We start from the raw sequence: 20224 nt of genomic DNA on the forward strand, positions 1-20224 counted from the left end.
AAAAGAAAATTAAGATTATATAATTATCTCCAAAGAGGAATCAAGAAGGAATTGGGTAACTCTTCTTCTCTATCAGCCAGATGGTTTCTCCCACAGTACCTTATTACCTGCGCCTCGGCATTCACTACATCACCATCCATCTGACCTGAGCAGTGAGAACAACTATCATTAGTCTGTTCTTGTGTTTACCATCATTACTCACTAAGAACTCCAGAACTTCCATTAATTCCACATGCCCACATTGTAATTCCTTACGTGACTGTAGGAGGTGAGAGGCATTTCTTATATATTCTCTGCTTTACTTTCCCCAAAGCATTTCTCTTTGTCATCTAATAGAACAGCTTACAATTTTAGTCATTTCTGAGTTTCTTTAAACAACCACAAGTTAAAAGTTAGATAACTGTAGGATACTTGATCTCTTTTACTCATTTCTGTATCTCTGGTGCCTATAAATTTGCCCAATAGACATCGAGCATCTGTCTCATGCTCATTTATTTGGACCATGTACTGATGAGAACACCGAATAACGTTGTAGATGAGTCAGACTAACCAAATTTACACAGTGAGAAATAGGTAAGCTGAATAAACATTGTATCTTTGCTATAAAGAAATTGAATAAATATGCAATAACCTTGCAAAAATGAATCCTAGCTTCCAATGTTTTCATTAGGGAAATCTACAATATATTTAAAGAAGCAGTGTTAATAATTCTTCAGAAAACAGGAGCAGAGAAAGAAACATAAATCCATTTTCTGAAGTGTGAATTAGCCTAATTAAAAGCTCAAAAAATACATTAAGGGAAAGAAAAAGAAAAGAGCAATATTTCTTGTGGAATTAATCACAAATTTTAAGCAAATCCAATCCAACTCCTCTATAAGCTTCAATAATCAAAAGCTTACTTTTATGAATAGGGATCAAAATTCAATATCCAAATGTAATCAACTGCAGAAACAAATTAAGGAATGAAAGGAAACTGCGCTCTATTTTATTTAGAATAAATAAAATAATAGAAAATAAAAAATATTTATTCTAAATCACACAGACAAAAATGGACAAGATCAAGATTCAATTTATTACTTAAAATAATTATGTAGAGTACCCTCAATATAATCAAGAAACTTTAAAAAAAAGTCCCAAACACCTTTCAAATAGTCTTATGTTTAATGGTAAAAATGTAGATCGTTTCTTCCCCAATGAGTATCATGATCAGAATGTTCCTCCTACTGCATAGTGTTGGTAATGCCAGCTAACTAAACAAGGCAGTAAAAAGGAATTTACATATGTGTCCATAGAAAGTGCAGAACAAATTTTCTCTCCATGGAGAAAACAAGATAGCCCAGGAAGCAAAACTCAAAAAAAAAAAAAAAAAAAAAGCTAGTAACAGAACTCCTGTAACTAATATGAATTATATGCAGGTCATTTCATAAAAGGTGAATACCTCAAAACTTCAATTTCCTTAATAATTTCAATTAAAAATTGAAATTGGAGCTTTAATTTAAATATAACAGTACTTGTAGGTTCTGAAAGTGACAAGACCAAGTCAGCAATGCACAGGGGATTTCTGTCTTGTTTCTTTTTAAAGAACAATAAGGTTTGATACTAAAATAATGGTATATACAGGACAATAATCATCTGTGGAAAATCTATGAATTTCTTTAACACAGAGTAAGCTTTATTATATGCAAACTGAAAAGCAATTTATGAGGTCAGAACATAGCTGGGTGTATTGGCTTGGTTTATGTTAACTTGACACAAACTATAGTCATCTGATAGGAGGAATTCTAGACTGAGAAAATGCCCCCCATAAATTCAGGGGGCCAGCCAGTAGAGCATTTAATTAGTAATTGATCAGTTATGGCCCAGCCCGTTGTGGGTGGTGCCACCCCTGGGCTGGTGGTCCTGTGTTCTATAAGAAACCGGCTGAGAAAGCCAGAGGAACAAGCCAGTAAGCAGCATCCCTCCATGGCCTCTGCATCAGCTCCTGCCTCCAGGTTCCTGTCCTGTTTGAGTTCCTGTCCTGGCTTCCTTTAATGATGAACTACAATGTGGAAGTGTAAGCCAAATAAACCCTCTTCTCCTCAACTTGCCTTTTGGTCATGGTATTTCATCACAACAGAACCCTAAGACACTGGGTGATATGGAGATTGTGACAAACAGTGCAGTATGACTGAATAAAACAGTGTCACTGATAGGGACAGAAAAATAAGATACTGACCTCAGTGCCTTTGGAAGTCCATGGAGTCTATAAGAATCGAGGCAAGTATATACATACAACTGAACTCTAGCTGATAAAAGTTGTTTCTCAGGGACCTGCAAGTTGTCTATTATGTTATAATTATACATGTACACCCAATTGAACATACATTTAAGAGGGATATCTGGCTAGTGAATGAGGAGTTACAAATAAGAACAGAAATTGGAAGCCAGGAATGGTGGCACAAGCCTTTATCCCAGCACTCCAGGGGCAGAGACATGCAGATCTCTGTGAGTTCCGGGATAGCCAGGGCTACACAGAGAAAGAATGTCTTAAAAAGCAAAAATAAATAAATAAATAAAAAGAAAGAAAACTGGACTGGACCAGATTACTCCATGTGGTAATGGATTAAATTGGAAAACATTAGTAGGAATTCATTTTAGCTTTATATAGATGCAGATGGTTATAGAAAAAAAAATATGTACAAATATAGGATAGTGTGTTTATGCATGCGTGTGTGCATGCGTGTGTCTGTCCACAAGCAGATGTGTGTAGCATTGCTTTATTTAGCTAAGTAATCTTAGATATAATGACAGAGAAGTAATATGAACATTCTTAGTAACAAAATCTTGATTTAAACACTAGTATCCAACCACTGAATGAAGGACCCTTAGGATATACGGTTGACCCTAAACTGAAATAAAAATATTCACAATGAGTCCTTTCCAGACTAAACAGAAAACAGAACACAAACAGAATAAAGAAAAAGTGAATAAAACCCATTATAAAGGACACATAGACACCACGTGAAGAAACATCTGAGCAACCTGAGCCCTGCAATGAAGTATATTAGACTGATTATATTTCATATGAAAGGTAAATAAATAAAGAACATGAGAGAACCAAGTTTCTTCTCAGAATACCATGATTGAACCAAATACCTGCAGCAGGAAGCTGCACAGACAGTGCTCCATGACTATTACATGGTCAGGCGAGAATGGAGCTTTATTGTCCTGCTCTTCCTCACAAAACATGTTACCACACTCTAATGCTGAGAACTATCCAACAACTTCAAGGGGGCTGAGGACCTAGAGCACATAAAAACTGCTCAGTTCATAAAATCTAAGGAGCTTCAACAAGAGAGCACAAGAAAATGTTATTGATTGAGTGCAAGGTGGCATTATGGAGGAGATAGAAACCAGAGAGAAGGTATGAATTAGGAAAATTTGGATTAAGTTGTAATTATTTGCCTAAAAGATTAGCAAAAACTAATATCCAAAGTGACCTAGAAAAATCCTACAAATTATCACAGTAACAGCAAAATTATAGCTAAGTCTTACTTGTGGACATAGGTGCAACATCACTAAGTCATACAGTAGGAGAAATGATTTTTCTACAGGACTTGATCTTGTGTCTCAACAGAGTGACCTTCACTGGTATGCTAACTTTGCTAGTGGTTGAACCCATTCCCATCCATCGTTTGCAGAAAACCCTGTTCATGTTACTAAATTTAATGGTAAAGTAATAAAAAGAGGCTTGGAATTTGCAAAGCTTGTAATTTAACACAAACTCATCGTTATCTTAGTTTCCATTCACTTATTTGTTTTATTGGAACGGGACATGTATGTGCAAAGGCGCATGGGTGGAGGTCAGGGGACAGCTTGTGGGAGTCACAGGTTCTCTCCTTCTGCCATGTGGGTTTCAGGCATCCAGTTCCGGCCATCAGTCTTGGCAGACTCCTTTACCAGCTGAGGTATCTTACTGGCCCCACAAAATCAGCCTTAAATTTTTCCTTTCCAAGTTTTCTTTCAACTATTTATCAGCTAGTCACACATTAATCACACACTCTCCTTAAAATATTTAGAGTAGAGGGAGGGACGGAGAGAGAGAGAGCAATGAAAGAGATATCTTGGTAGAAGGAACCATCAGGGGGCTAGGAGAAACCTGGTGCTAGGGAAATCCCCAGGATTCCACAAGAATGATCCCAGCTAAGACCCATAGCAATAATGGAGAGGGTACCTGAACTTACCTTCCTCTACAATAACATTAATGACTACCTTAAGTGTCGTCATAGAACCTGCATGCAGTAACTGATGGAAGTAGATGCAGAGATCCATAGCCACGCACTGGGCTGAGTTCCTAGACCTTAGTTGAAGAGAGGGAGGAGGGATCACAGGAGTAAGTGAGGTCAAGATCATGATGAGGAAAACCACAGAGACAGACAACCCAAGCTGTTGGGAGCTCATGGACTCTGGCCTGTCAGCTGGGGAACATGCATGGGAATGAACTAGGCACTCTAAATGTGGGTGAGAGAGAAGTGGCCAGATCTGTTTGGAGAGCCCCTGGCAGTGGTACCGGGACTTATCCCAGATGCATGAAATGGCTTTTTGGAACATATTCCCTAGAGTAGGGATATCTTGCTCAGCTTTGACACAGGTGGGCAGAGGCTTGGTCCTGCCTCAAATTGTTATGCCAGACTTTGTTGACTCCCCAAGAGAGGCCTTACCCTCTCTGAGGAGTGGATGGAGGGTGGGACTGGGGGCAGGTATGGGGAAGGAGAAGGAGAAGGAAGGAGAACTGGGATTGGTACGTAAAATGAAAAAAACTTTTTAAAAATAAATTAATTAAAAACATATTTAGACAGTAGCTCTGTTCTCTTAAATAGAACTTTTTGTGCACGTATACAAACATAAGCATGCATTTTACTATAACCATGTTGGAAACAAACCAAATAATCAGAATTTTCAGTGTCATAAGTTACTGCCCAACCACAGTATGAACTTCTCTCCCTTGCTTAGCACTAGGGGATCCCATGAATTTTGTCAATTATATGTGAACAACAGTGGTGACAACAACTTGCAGCAGTACATCTAAAGACAGACTTCTGCCTTTCCTTGTTTTCTCACTGCATCCATCAAGCATTCAAAAGCTAAGGAAGAAAGTTCTTGTGTATATTAACAAAGGCGTAGACACAAAATAACAAACACTCAAAATCTTGATAGGGCAATACAGGAGGCCCCTGTAACTGATATGAAAAGAGGCATTGAACACTCTGGCGACTTTTGGATGAGGGGGGAAAATGCACTGTTTGGCTATTCACCCAGTATTGTCTGGTTCCAGATAAAGTGGTTACAACTCTCCCCTCATTAGGATATGTATAACTCTACATGACTATACAGACACCTGAATGGAACTTGTGACCCAAATGCTTTTGCAAGGATTCAAAGAAAAGCTCACATCCCAAATGGACAAACCCGAGAGGCCTCCAAAGCCTCAGGACAGACATTTCCGAGATGTCGGATTTATCTTACCCTGCATGTTTACTAACCTCCAAAGTAAGAGCCATCTGTCAGCTTCATTTCTTTACTGGACTTGGTGATGACACCAGCAACGCCATGCTGGATGAAATACATTTTCTTCCCCACGGCGCCTTCTCGAATGATGTAGTCTCCAGGCTGGAACACCTCAAATCTCAGCTTGCTCAGCATGGCCGTCACAAAATTGGGATCCGCGTTAGCGAAAAGAGGCATCGTGGCCACCAGTTTCCGGCAGTTGAAGTTGACTATTTCCTAAAGGTGGCAGGAGTAAGCACACAGGAAGAAGAAACTGAGTCATATCTGGGAGAAAAGTATATGTTGACCTTAAAAACATGTATATACACTATAATGGTTAATTTACGTTTATAAAAATACATGGAAATTGTAGTCCACATATGTCACCAATGTGATAAGTTTTCTTTAAATTTGTACTAAAGTTTCATTCCAGCACTTGGTGTAGCAGAGAGATACAATAAATATTCAATAATATATTAATTAAATAATAAAATAGCAACTGTATTAACCTAATGATTTATTTTGTGTTTGAAATTACAACTTAAAGTCCCGTAACTCCTAGGTGCAATGCTGCTTGTCCTGTATTTCATGATGCTGAACAGCCTACCCAGTACCCACTAGCAGGAGTTATAAAAGAAGAAGAAAACAGATGTAGCCGGTTTGCATTTTATTTTTTAAGTATCATTCACATTAGAGTGGAAAAAATGGAGAGCAGATGTTACCAAAGGCAACCAGTGAATGATTGTAGATGAAATCTGATTTCTGCTTGGCAAGAACAAACCATCTTTCCGAATCACCCACTGAAGCCAGAGCTGGAGAGAGAACATCTATCTTTTCCCTGTCTCTTATTTGTTGTCTAGACAGTCTGAAGATCTACATGTTTGGCTTCATTTTGCAGATTTTAGCTCTGATTAAAAATATTTGTGTCTTTCTATACTAAAACAGGGATATCATAAGTGTGTTATTGCAAACATTAGAACAGGCAATGGTAATGGAAATGTTACCATTATGACATGTCTTCTAGCTTCTTCATAAAAGAACCTAGCATCAAGGTATCTTCCATCAAAGAACATATATATATATATATATGTATATATATATATATATATATATATATATACATATATATATATATATGTTGTGTTGAGTTTGTAATCTTGTTTAAGAAGCATAGAAACTGAAGTCATTCCTCATAGGAGGTAGAAACACAATGAAGTGAAAGTATTAACAAAATTAGAGCATTTAAAAGCTCTATCTGGAAAAATATGTTAGTGCCAAAGCCAAAACAGAATTCCTTGATGTTATTTTACAAAATTGCCTGATTTATTTCTCGGCATCGGTAAAAATTTCTAGGTGCTGAATAAAGTAAATTTTATAAATGCATACAATAGGACATGAATCAGTCAAGAAAGAGGGTGAAATTCTGTCATTTGTAACAATGAATGTTATCAGAGACCGTTATGTTAAAAACAAAGTAAGCACAGAAAGAAACAAGCCACACAAGTTCCTTCAGATGTGAAATCTGAAACAGCTGATTTCATAGACGCTTAGAGAGAAGGAAAGAGTGATAATAAGAGGTTGAGCTCGAGATATCAAGTTATGGTTCGTTATCATGAAGAAATTCTAGTGTGTGATTCCACCAGACAATAACAATATGCCGTACATTTCTGAAAGCTAGAATAAATCATTTTGAATGGTTGTGCTATAGAAAAACAAATGTTTTAAGAAACTAGGCATGTTTACCTTTATTTTCAAGAGTTCACAATAAATAGATGTGTTAAATATCTCATGAACATCTATAATTTGTATTTTTTATGCATAAATTAAAAAATCAATTCCATTTAAAATAATCCCAAATGGTAACAGAAAGCACAATGTAATACTATATTGATAACAATCATTGTTGAACGCTGCATTTGGCAAGACATCTGATTCTTTTGCATACTATCATGCTTATTATTATTCTAAACAGCATAGCTCTAAAATGTTTTCAGAATGATAGCTATAAATATAATTACCATGATTGCACAAATGAATCAGAGTGCTCTTAACAAATGAGGCTGTTGGAACATTGCTAAATCACACCTCAAACATGCTCTATATTTTTATACCGTGCAGAAGACAGGATAGCTTCCTTCTAGGAAATTAAAGACATTAACAAGGCACACAGACCTAGAGATTCTTAATTATTACCTCTTCACCTTTCTCAGTATTGCAAAGGACAGTTGGTCAATCTGTAGCAAGTGAAACTTCATCCCCTAGAATGTTCTATTAAAGAATGCTACCATTATTGTCTCATTTTCTTTCTCATCAACTAGCCTGGACTAGTTGTACTCAAAAATATCAATTGGACATCTTTAGGGACATTTTTAAGGTGGATAATTTCATTTTTGAGAATTAATGTTCTTGCTGAGTGTGGTGATTTGAATGAGAATGGCCTTCATAAACTCATAAATTTTTTTTTTTTGGTTTTGTACCTTTCTTGGGACTCACTTGGTAGCCCAGGCTGGCCTTGGACTCACAGAGATCCGCCTGGCTCTGCCTCCCAAGTGCTGGGATTAAAGGTGTGCGCCACCACCACCTGGCAAGCTCATAAATTTGAATGCTTGGTCTCCAATTGGTGGAACTGTTTGGGAAGGATTAGAAGGTATGGCCTTATTGAAGTAGTGTGCTACTAGGATTTTTTTTTTTTTTTTGAGATTTCAAAAGCCCATGTCATTCCCAATTAGCTCGCTCTCTTCTCTCTCTCTCTCTCTCTCTCTCTCTCTCTCTCTCTCTCTCTCTCTCTCTCTCTCTCTCTCTCTCTCTCTCTCTTTCCCTAGTATGTATTTTTTCTACACGTAAAGTAAACTCTCATCTTCTGTTCCAGCACCATGCTTGCCTGTCTGCTGTCATGCTCTCCACTATCATGGTCATAGAATCTAATCCTCTTGAACTCTCTGCCCCCAAATTAACTGCTTTCTTTTATAAGTTACCTTTGTTGTGTTATCATACCACAGTAATTGAAAAATAACTAAGGTACTGGGTTTCAAGTCTCTTCAAGAATTTTACAAAAAGTAACTTTTATCACAACAAACCTGTTTCATGTTATTCTTGCTGAATTGTCTACTGACCACACTCTTGTAAGAGGAGGTAATATGGTTTAAGTGTGAGATGCCTGGATTGGCATTTCAATAGTTAAGGTTTTTGATGGTTTCTAAATAACCACTGTTACCATTAGTATCTGCAATCACCATAAACTAGGAAGTTAAAAGACAACCAGAAACTGGTCTTGAATGCAGGTATTTGGGGAGTTTTTTATGGACATTTGATTACAGATAAGGCAAACCAATGACTAGTCATCAGACTTCTTTTTCTCTGAGAACAATGCTTTCTAAACAGTATGCAACTGCTTCTGTAAGTGACAAAAAGTGTGTTCCAGTTTGCCACAGTTTTAAAAACACAATTTGCAATTAATATCTTGCTCTGTTTTACAACTTACCTATCCTACTTATTATAGGGGAGTTGTATTCGGGTCTCTGAACTGTAAAAGGAAGATCTTATAAGACAGAGAGGGAGACTGCTGGTTTTGTTGCTGGTTAGAGAAGTGGGAACAGGGGGTAGTCGTGTCTTGTACCATAAAGTCCGCTGTGACTAAACCAAACACCTTCATGCCTTGTCAGTGACTTCTTATTTCTTGCTTTAAAAACTGTTTCGTTTATTTTTTCTTCAATAGTAGATATATATGGCTCTTTTTGTAAAATCCCAAAAGGGACATTATAATTTAATCTGAGTGCAATTTAGGGATGCAGAAGAAAGGGAAAAGAAACAAGTTTCATTAATTATCCACTGACATACAGTGCTTTACATTTTTTTTTTTTGGCTAGGAGAAAATAATTCAAGAATAAATTGAATTTTTTTTATATTTCCACATATGCAGGAGAGAACAGACATAAGGGGAGGGAAGTCATAGCCCAGTTCACAAGATCAAAGTATATTCAGAGACATTAGCCAGTTTAATCAGCTTGGCTTTGTCACCTAGATCAAAGTCACAAAAACTAGACGCCCCCACAGTCTAAACCTTCATATTCTGCAATTGTCTGAACATTAAGATGAAAAACGAAAATCACTTTTAGCATGAGTTTTTCCTAGTTTTATACATTGCAACTATCATCCTTTTATTTTTCTTAAATGCCTCTTTCAGGCTATTTAATTTTGACTACTTTTAATATATTTTATGTAGTATATATACCTTCTTGACAGATTATTTAATTATGATTCATTTATTACTGAGGTTTTTTTAATTCATAATTATATTTAATAATATATTTACCAAAATACTTACATGTATTTTATATGTGAGGTTCAAAGTGTGCCTTGGGCTGCTCTAATATATTTAAGCAAAATATTTTTTGAAAACTAAGAGAAAAATTTATTCCATGTGTTGAGTTAATTTTGTCTTATATGATCATTTCTATGTTGGGTAAACAGGAAGCATTTCCTGTTTTTCACCACGAAATTGGCATAGATTTCAGAGCGGGAGAAAGCAAATGTCACGAAGCACAGCTAGTGATTCAGAATGATTTCGGTGAGCAAGCACACAGACCGACAAGAATTTATTTCTTTTAAAAATCCAGCGGTATACTGTTGTGTGAAGCACCAGCCATACGTGTCTGTCTAGCTACAAAATGTAAGCACTCAAGAAATGCAGCCCTAGAAACTTCCATATGCAAGCGATTCTGAGCAGACATAGCAGGTTGTATTCCTGTGTTGATGCATGTGCATGTATAGGCAGCAACATCGGCTAGAGAAGAGGCCACCATGAACTTAGTAGGGGGATGCAATATGGGAGGGGTAGAACAATGAAGAGGGAGGGGAGAGATGATATGTTTTAGTCAAATAATAAAAGTGTATGGATTGTGAGGAAACAGGCTACAGGTGACTGCCCTGACCCTGCTGAGAATAAATACAAACATAAGTAGACTATGTGTGCTTTCTACTTTTATGTCACTTTGACACAGCTATATATAGTCATCTGAAAAAAGGGAATCTCAATTGGGAAAACAGCTCCTTAAAGTTGGGCTGTAATCCGACAAGCTTGTAGGGCATTTTCTACATTAGTGATCAATGGAGGAGGGCCCAGGCCATTAAGGGTATGGATCCCCCTGGGTTGGTGATCCTCCACAGCCAGGCCCCACGTGGAGCTCCAGGAGTCCAATCAGCGAGAAAGAAGAGGGATTGTATGAGTAAGAGTTGTTGAGAACATGATTGGAAAAAGCACAGGGACAAATAGCCAAACTAGTGGAAACACATGAACTATAAACCAATAGCTGAGGAACCCCCAACTGGATCAGTCACTCTGGATAAGTGAGACAGTCGATTAAAAAGTGAACTGTTTGGGAGGCCCCCAGGCAGTGGGACTGGGACCTGTCCTCAGTGCATGAGTTGGCTGTTTGGAGCCTGGGGCTTATGCAGGGACACTTTGCTCAGCCTGGGTGAAGGGAGGAGGGGATTGGACCTGCCTTGACTGACTCTACCAGGCTGAGCTGAATCCCCGGAGGGAGTCCTTGCCCTGGAGGAGATGGGAATGGGGGGGGTGGATTGGGGGAGGGGGGCAGGAGGAGGGAGGACAGGGGAATCCATGGCTGATGTATAAAATTATATATATATATATACATATATATATATACACACACATATATATATCATATATATATATGAATGAAAGCAAGCTGAGCAAGCTAACAAATGGCAGCCCTCCATGGTCTCTTCATCAGCTCCTGCCTCAAGGTTCCAGACCTGTTTGAGTTCCTGTCCTGACTTCCTTCAGTAGCAGTGACAGGAAAGTGTAAGACAAATAAACGCTTTCCTCCCCAATTTGCCTTTTGGTCGGTGGTTCATCACAGCCACAGAAACCCTATGTAAAACACTGTTAAGTTCCTTGTAGGACTAGATGGTAGCTTTTAGTAGTTTTTCAAAGGGACTACTATTAGAAAGAGCGTAAGAACCACTGGTTTACAGCTTATCAAGTGTGCTCTATTATCACAGTGATGATGACACATGATGTTTTCTGAATACTGTGTTTTCTCATTTAACTATAATTAAAAACCCAATGAACAGTTCCATCATTAACAGAATCATAGAGATGAGCCAAATAGGTCTCAAAAAGGCGATTTAACAAAAAAATCACATACAATTCAGGAAATGAAGCCAGTTTTTAGAGAAATACACGGTCATTCTCAGAACTCCATTGCCTACCATGGGGGTCACCAGACAAATGGAGTTCATGAACCCCTGAAATGTGGCTAGTGTGACTGATAAATTTAATTCTCAGTTTACTGAATTCTAATCAATTTCAGTTTAAAGTTCAAAACCTGTCAGTTTAGTTATTTAGAAAAAACATATCTGGGAGAACTTGGCCAGGCAAACACACTCTTTCAGCTGTGAAGAATATGAAATCTACATATAGGTTATTTCTGAGGAAAATCTGGCACACAAAATCAAGATGTGTTATGAAAACAAAAATGTGTTACAGACTGTGTACTGTAGACATTAAGAAACAAAAACTCTCACTTTAATGATGATTTTATATAGGTTGCATCTGAAATCTCATTTTAAATGAGTATATTGTATATAAATTTATATTTCTTTTCATTATTAATGTAACTATTGGAGAATTTAAAGTGATGTGTGATTCATATTACATTTTCAATAGACAGGGAAGAGAATTACAAAGTATCTGATGCCCTACTTTAAAAGGAAATGGAATGATGCATTTCTAGACATATGAACTTTCAGTGAAACATTCTGCAAGATAAACAAAAAGTACAAGTGAGGTAGATTAGAGAGCCATATGGGAACACTAATGAGCTGTATGGTAACTTTGAGTTGAAATAACCACATACCTGTATTATAGGAGGATGACAAGTGACAGCTCAGTGAAAACGTGACTACTCAAAACTAGAGGAAACTAGAGGAAACTGAATGGGATAGCTAAGGTTGTGGCTAACTATCCTTTACTTCCTTCTATACCGGCATCTCCATATCATCAGCTTTGTAGACTTTCCTGCTAATGCTGTGTATCTGTAATACCACATCCTAATTTTCCATACAAGGGCAGAAAAGGGCAAACAGTAACCTTATTCTAGGGAAAGTCCAATCCATTCCTAGAAATTCTGACCTTTCCCTACCTTAAGTCATGAATAATTCACCCCTTCTCTAGTTTCAAAAAGTTTGTGTGTATGAATGTTTCCTCTGCATACACACATATGAGCCACCCGTGAGCAGTGCCCACAGAAACCAGAAAAGTATGTCAGAATTGCTGAAATTGTAGTTACAGACTTTTGAGCTGCCAAATGGGTGCTGGGAACTAAACCGGATGCCTCTGCAAAAGCAGCAAGTATTCACTTCTTTAAAACATGTCCATTAAGGATGTATCTCAAATCCCTCCGAGGCTTTCCTCTTCCACTTGAGTATGTGCTTCGGCCCTTTCATAAAGCTTCCCAATTCTTTGTTGGACACTCTGTAGAGGTCTTATATTGTTCTCTCTATCATTGAGACTTCTCCTGTTGGTGACACAATATTTAATTTCTATAAACTAATGCTGAATCATGGTTTAGTTTGAGTCATAGGAAATGAGATTTAGATCCTAAGACTCCAAGAAGAATAAACAAATATATTTCAATGGCTAAGCAAAGTTAATTTTAAGTGACCTTACTTCTAAGGATGTCATTTGCCATGAGATCATTACTTGAAGATTCTGAGGCATTATGTGATAGTAATGAATATTAAAAATTTAAAGAAAAAAGAATCAAAACATTTCAATATTGTGTTAAGGGTTTGTGGGATATTCCATGTACCAGCAGCCTATGAGCAGTCCTTAATCCCTAGGAGAGCTGCAAAGAAAGCTGAATTGTCCAACATGACATTTAGTACAGAGAAGATCAATGGGTTGAACTGGTAGAACTGGTAGACCTGACTTTAAAATGCTTAAGCATCAACAGAACACACTAAGGATCATTGACAGGTATGGCCCTCATATAACGCATGATGCTCAGGTGACAAACACCAATTGAGAAGGATCTTGAATGACCTGTCAAGTATGACATTATCTATCCCTTGTATTCTTTAGAGGGAGTCAGTAGCCTCACAGATGTATTTATGTAATTTTTCTAAAACATAGTCTACTAGGCTCCAATCCAGATTTACAGAATCTGAATCTAAACCTTAGGGGATATGACTCAAAGTCTCTACTTACATAGTTAAGTATGCTTCCTAAAATAAATGAGTACCCGGAAGCCTAAATCTAGACTTGAGGGAGGAAGTTATGTATGCATGTATTCAACATAAGTTAATTATAAATAATAAAAATAGTTTGGTTGAAAATCAAGAGATAAATTATAAGACACAATAAAGTTTCTTTATTGATAGAATAAAGTTGAAGTGAAATGTGATTTATGTTTACGTTCCATTAAAATAAGAAAGGATTGGCAGTTACTTTGAAAGAAAAGTTTTTCTTCTTTCACAATCTCGAATAGCATTCATTTGATGGTTTGACTCCAAAACTGCAAGATGTTTAATTAAGTATATAAGAAAATCACCTATACAAGAAGACATTATTGCTTTAGAAAAGCTTTGAAAGCATATCTAGACATTGAATGACAAGTTAAGAACCTGCTCTCACTTCTTAAAAACATTTCCTGTGATTTCTATGTCTCTAAGATGGAATATTTACAGGCTCTTTCTCTAACTGGGACATTCTCTTCTGCCTTTTAGGAGAGTTTTTATTACAAGTGATAAATAAATTGACTGTCAAATATTATGCAATAAACTATAAGAGTAAGAAATATTTATCTTTAAAATTTAAATGGTTGGAATTAAAAGAGTTATAGATAGAACAGGAGTGACTAACAAGTGTATAAAGTGTATAACAAACTGTATACAGTTTCCCAATATTAATTTTATTTGATTTCCATTGCATTGAGGCCAGCCAGTTATATATTTTATTAGCAAATTAGTTTTATTTTAGTTTATATTAAAAAAAATCTATTTGCCTCAACATAGCTGCAGTCATACTGCACATTTTCAATTTGATTCCTTTGTTGTAGCTTTTATGACAGGCCATTTCCCACATAACAATGTGGCCCCCCTTGCCATTCTTTATAAAACCAGTGCTCCATTTTGTGTTAATCATATTATACATTTAAAACTCAATGAGTAGACAGGAAAACTAGATAGCAATTGCTCATAAATATTGTGGACTCTAGTATTTTCCTTTAAAGCATCTTCTTGAAAACCTAGCTATACTATTAATTGCTAGATTAAGTCTTCAAGAAGTGAGCCAAACACTGACATATCGCTTACATCAGCTAGGATTTTATAAGTATTGTATGTGTTGTTCAGTGTTATAGACTGAGTTGTGTTCCTCCAACATTTATATACTAGCACTTACAAATGCATTAAGAGAAAATACATTTAAAAGTTGATAGAGTCAAAGTAAAGTCAAAATAGTGATATCTTTATGAGAGTAACCTCACACGAAACCTGCTATTTCAGCCTTGACCGCCCGGCTTCCAGAACTGTATGTAAATGACTCTATTATTTAAGCCATCTAGCTTTTTATGTCTTGTCATGGAAGCCAATAAACACAGTAGGTAAGGTTTGTGTAAGTTTGACAAGAATGTGGTTGCCCTTTCTCAGGTCTGAACCAATACTGCAGTATCGCTGCTCCTTGCATGGGGGGCTTACAAGCAATCCAGCGATAATGAATCTGAACCAGAAATGAAAAGTCTGCATGCTTTGAGTCCTTGTGAGGTTTTCAGTTTGGGGAGAAATGAACTCCAGATAGATACTCAGGTAGGTGAAGAATATGTTGCTTTGGTACAGTCAATGTGAAGCATTTGGCATTCTGAAAACAGGTGCACATGACAATGTGCAAAGCAGGCAGTTGACAACGACTCTGAAGATCAGGATTAGAGATGTAGGATTGGTGCTATAATTATGGGAGCATATTGAAAACCTGGTGGGTATGCATAGCATAATATTTATAGGTTTAATCATTCAGAAGTATGGAGTTTACAAGTATAAATTAAAATTTTAATTATCTCCACTACTTGTACCTGAAATGTTTTCATCATAATTAAAACTATCTAACCAATTTAAGAAAGAAGTTTTCCTAGTCCCCGTCAACTAACCAGAATCTAGTCTGTTTGTCACATCGTTAAGTACAAAAGTTACATCATTTTGCCTTAAGGAATTGAGTTTACTTAAAGTTAAATAAATAAATTGCTTATAAATTCAAGTCTGCTAAAACTTTTAACATGTACTTTGTTTGAAGAAAGAAATTTAATAAGGTCTTAAGTATATGTATGCTATGTATTTCATGCAAATGTGGTATATAATCTATATGTGTACAAATATATGTGTGTATATTACTACAAAGCAATGAAAATCCCATATTAGAATAAAATGCTACATTTGAAACAACCCTTTAATAATTGATAACATATAATTATTGTGACACTTAAATTTTTTTTTAATTCAGTGAAATGATTGTGGAAGCAAATCTTATTGCTAAATATAATGTTTTGCAATCATACTATAAAATCAAACAGTTCTCTTTGGTCATGTTGTTTGCTGTTCTTTAGTGTTTTAGACCACTAATGCAGTTTTGTTATCTTGAAATTAGTTTAAAATATATTTTTCCTCAAGTTAATCTACACATGGGGAATTTTTCCTTTCTCAGCAGAATGTATTATTTTCCACTTATATTATTTCTAAAGTTCAAAATTTATTGTGAAGCCTTTCCCATAAAAGGCTGCATTTTTATTTTATGGGCCTTTTTGTCTTGGTTCACTTTGAAAAATAATAATTAAAATTCTGTGATTACAATTTAAGCTGTATATCTGGTATTTATACTTTAAAAAAATTAGGTTTTGAGATATTATTCTTCAATTTCTCTAGATTTTCCTGCTCCTCATCTTTGTAACTGTCTGAATTGTGGCTCAGTTTGCTGTCAGGTCAGCTGTAGAATTCACATTGGGAGATTACAACATTTAAACATGCTAATAACAGGAATGAGACTTCCAATATCTGTTATAATTACAAAAATAATATCATTGACAACTTTCTGTCAGCCCGAGCACTTTTCTGAGTGTTTTCTTTTCATAAAGCATGATAATTTAAACACATACACGTTTATACGGAGCTTGTCAAAGGAACAAAAGTTTCGTCTCTTCTCTATAAAACATTTATTTTTCATACTTTGCAATCATAAATAAATGTTATAAACACATAAATTATGTGCATTACTAGGGTAGGGGAAATGATGTTTAAATTCTCAATATTAAAGGACTCTGAGGATTTCAAAGGTTCCAGGTCACAGTGTTCCAGTCTTATTAGCCTTGTGATGTCTGACTTTAAATGTATACATTATATCAGAATACTGAGAGAGTAGAGCTTAGATCTTTCCAAGTATTAGTGGCTCTCTGTCACGTTTGCAGTCTCAAGTCACAGTCATTAGACATTTATCTGCCTCAGCATGCCATCACATAGTGGCAATAATTTAATTTATTTGATAAAGTGGTATTAAAAGTAAAATTCCTCACACACTTGACATACTATTTGAACACTCGGTCCCTAGCAGGTGGTACCACTTGAGAAAGTTGTGTTAGGCGGTAGAGCTTTGTTGCAGCAAATAGGTTGCTTGGGTCAGGCCTTGACGTTTTGTATCCTGACCCCACTTCCAGTTCTCTCTCTACTTCCTGAATGTAGATTCAGTGTGACTAGGCAGCCTTCTGCTCCTGCCACCATCTACATTCTTGGCCTGCTGCTGTTTCTTCTCCGTCATGGTGAGCTGTATCCTCTGAACTGTAAGCCGTAATAAACCCTTACATCCTCACGTTGCTTTCATCAGATATTTTGTGATCGTAACAGAAAAGGCACTAAGATAATCACCTTGCTCCACAGATGCCAAAGCAATCTTCAAAAGCTGAGAACATTCACAGGAGAATCCTTAACTGGTCTCATGACTTAACAACAAGAAGCTCTGTAGCTCACGTATACATTTGAGGTGCTATTTTTAAAAATACAAATATGCTTTGTGTAAGCTAAAAAAATTACCAAAGATGTTCTCATTTGATAGTTCTAATTTAAAAGTATGGAAAACAAAAGGTTTGCATTTAGCTTAGTGTAGAACCTTGATACAAAATGTTTGCTTTTGGGCCAGTGACATGGCTCAGTGAACAAAGGCTTTTGTTACCAAAAAGTACGGTCTGAATTCCGGGACCCACAAGACAGAAAGAAAAAGAAAACTCCTGCAACTTGATCTCTGGTTTCCACATACAGACGCCCCCCACACACACATAAAGATACACACTAAATTAATATAATGTCTTTAAAATGTATTCTTTTCAAAGCCCAGTTTTTCTTCTATCTTAATTATGTTACTAAATACTGTTGAGTACACGGACTTCTTAGCAATAATCTGGGATACTCTTAGGTTTGTTCTTCAACCATCTTCATTATTTTAGTTTGAATCCTATTTTCAACCATTTTTTTTCCAGAGTTGATGCAACATAATTTTCACCACTATTTTAGTTATGATGAAAGGCATGGGTTTCCTCAACAGAAAAAAATTATAATCATTTTTTAAAACTTGCCATTTTATTATATCTTAAATGACTGTTGAATGAAAGGTCCCATTCAGTAATTTGTTTCCTTCTTCCTTGGAAAAGTCCAAAGAAAGACTAAATAGAAACCTGATTTAGTATAAGCTTCTCCTTTGTTTGCCATGTTTTCTCTCTCTGAACTCCATCTTTTACCTTCCTTCTCTACTCACATTCTGCGTTTGCTTCCACATTCAGAGCAGCCCTTTTCCTTTGAGGTCTCTGCTGTGTGCTCTTGGCCTTGGTGAACGTGCTTATTCTTGTCAGCTATTTTCGTCTATGGAGCCTCGCTCTAGCAATTAACTATGGGTGATTTCCTGCATCTCCAAGGTTTCTCTTAATGGTTTTCTGCTTTTACTTCTTGTTCTTTTCATTCTTCTATATATATTTTTTTGTCTCTTCCAGTATACAGGAAGCACTTCCTTTGAGACTGAAAACTGCATTACTGCATCTCTTAATTTGTCTTTCCAGTCAAGTCGGGGTCAATACCTTGTACACATTTAAAAAAAAAAAAAACAAAAAAAACCCAGTGCAAGTGTTTTCCATCTCCTTGATAGGACCTAGAGATGCATGGTGAAAACACAAACACAAACAATACAATAAAAAAACAACAGTGAAAAGTTCTTGGAATTAAAACCTCTGGAAGATCATATTCCTTATCTCATCCTTTGTTACTTGTGCCTGTTACATAAATACATGATAACTTTGGGAGGCAGGCATAGCTTTACAATGCAATGCATCTAGCCTACTTGGTTAATTTTAACAAAATGTAATTTAAAATATATTTTAGGTACTCAAGTGTAGACTGTTAAAAGTGATTCAAAATTACACTAAGTATTCACACTAATTTTGCCTTCTAGTGTAACAAACCCATCTTACAAGTTAAAGGTCAGAGGCCAGGCTAATACGCTCAGTCCATTTCATGTCTTACGAGAATGAAATATACTGATGTTTGAAAATCTCCTGGGGCACATGATCTGTACCTATTTTCAGTCCTCAGCTCCTCACACATCATTGTTTAAAAATAGATCTGTTCTTAACTTTGGAGATTGGCTTAGAAGAGTGGTAGCCTCTTTCTTGAGTGTTAGGTTTGCCATTCTGCTCCAGTGGAATAAGGGTAAGACCAATCATGCCAAAAATAGACCTTCTTCTTCTTCATATGCATTCCAACAAGCACCCATAAGCAAGGGGTAGAGTTCACTGAATATTTCTAATCAAGTTTCATTTTTAAATATACTGCTGGAATTACTAAAGTACACGTCAGTCTTATGATCTTAATATTTCAGTGTCAAGTTTTGATGCTTGGGGCATTGCCTCCAGAGAGCTGCAAGCTGAAATGAAGGGAGAGCTATTAGCAGATTGTTTGAATAACTTCCAAAAGAAATGGGACATACAGTAAGGTCTAGTTCAGTGTCTCCTGCATGTTGTCCTAATACTTTGAATCGCCCTTTCAGTGCCTTACATATAGTTAGTTATACTTGATGTTTTTCAAATATGTCTTTCACTGAACCATAAAAGCCATTAAGGCTACAATGATAGGCTAGTCTGCACTGAATTACTTGACTATTTAATATTTAAAATATATATATATATATATATGTTTGCTATGTACTGGGCACTTTCCTCATCTTTTACATATTTTGCCTTCTTAGTTTTAACAGCACCCTGTGGCGTAGTTAATATTTTCAACCTCTGCATTTAAACATGAGGAAAGCAATGGCAAATTAATTAAGAAATAGCTTGAAACCACCCGTTTAGTTAGTGCTGGTTAGTGGTATGATACTGTACTGTCGATCATGGTCCTAATCTGCCTGTCAGAAGCTTGTGTTCACTCACTATTTCTTACAGAGAGGGAAGAGCATATATAATTACAAGTGCCAACAAAGGATTAAGACTATCTAAGACAAAGAAAGCCAGCATATGTCTGGATATCTGGGAGGGTGGGGGGGTGCCTATAGCTCACAGATTCCTAAGTCAGCAAGCATGTAATTTTGACTAGGCATACCCGCAAAGCACCAAGATTATAGGCAGGAGAAATGGTGAATACAGCACAA

At 36.4% G+C, this 20224-nt stretch overlaps 1 protein-coding gene across 1 annotated transcript in view; it reads right to left on the bottom strand.

Moving 5' to 3' along the window:
* Nucleotides 1–20224, bottom strand: part of Hcn1 (hyperpolarization activated cyclic nucleotide gated potassium channel 1) — a 388508-nt gene that overhangs the window by 43324 nt on the left and 324960 nt on the right. Inside the window, exon 6 of the mRNA XM_006983585.4 lies at nucleotides 5523–5763. Coding sequence (XP_006983647.1) covers nucleotides 5523–5763 — 241 coding nt within the window. The remainder of the gene's footprint in view (nucleotides 1–5522; nucleotides 5764–20224) is intronic.

This window comes from Peromyscus maniculatus, chromosome 15 (genome assembly GCF_049852395.1).
Source record: "Peromyscus maniculatus bairdii isolate BWxNUB_F1_BW_parent chromosome 15, HU_Pman_BW_mat_3.1, whole genome shotgun sequence".
NCBI lineage: Eukaryota > Metazoa > Chordata > Mammalia > Rodentia > Cricetidae > Peromyscus > Peromyscus maniculatus.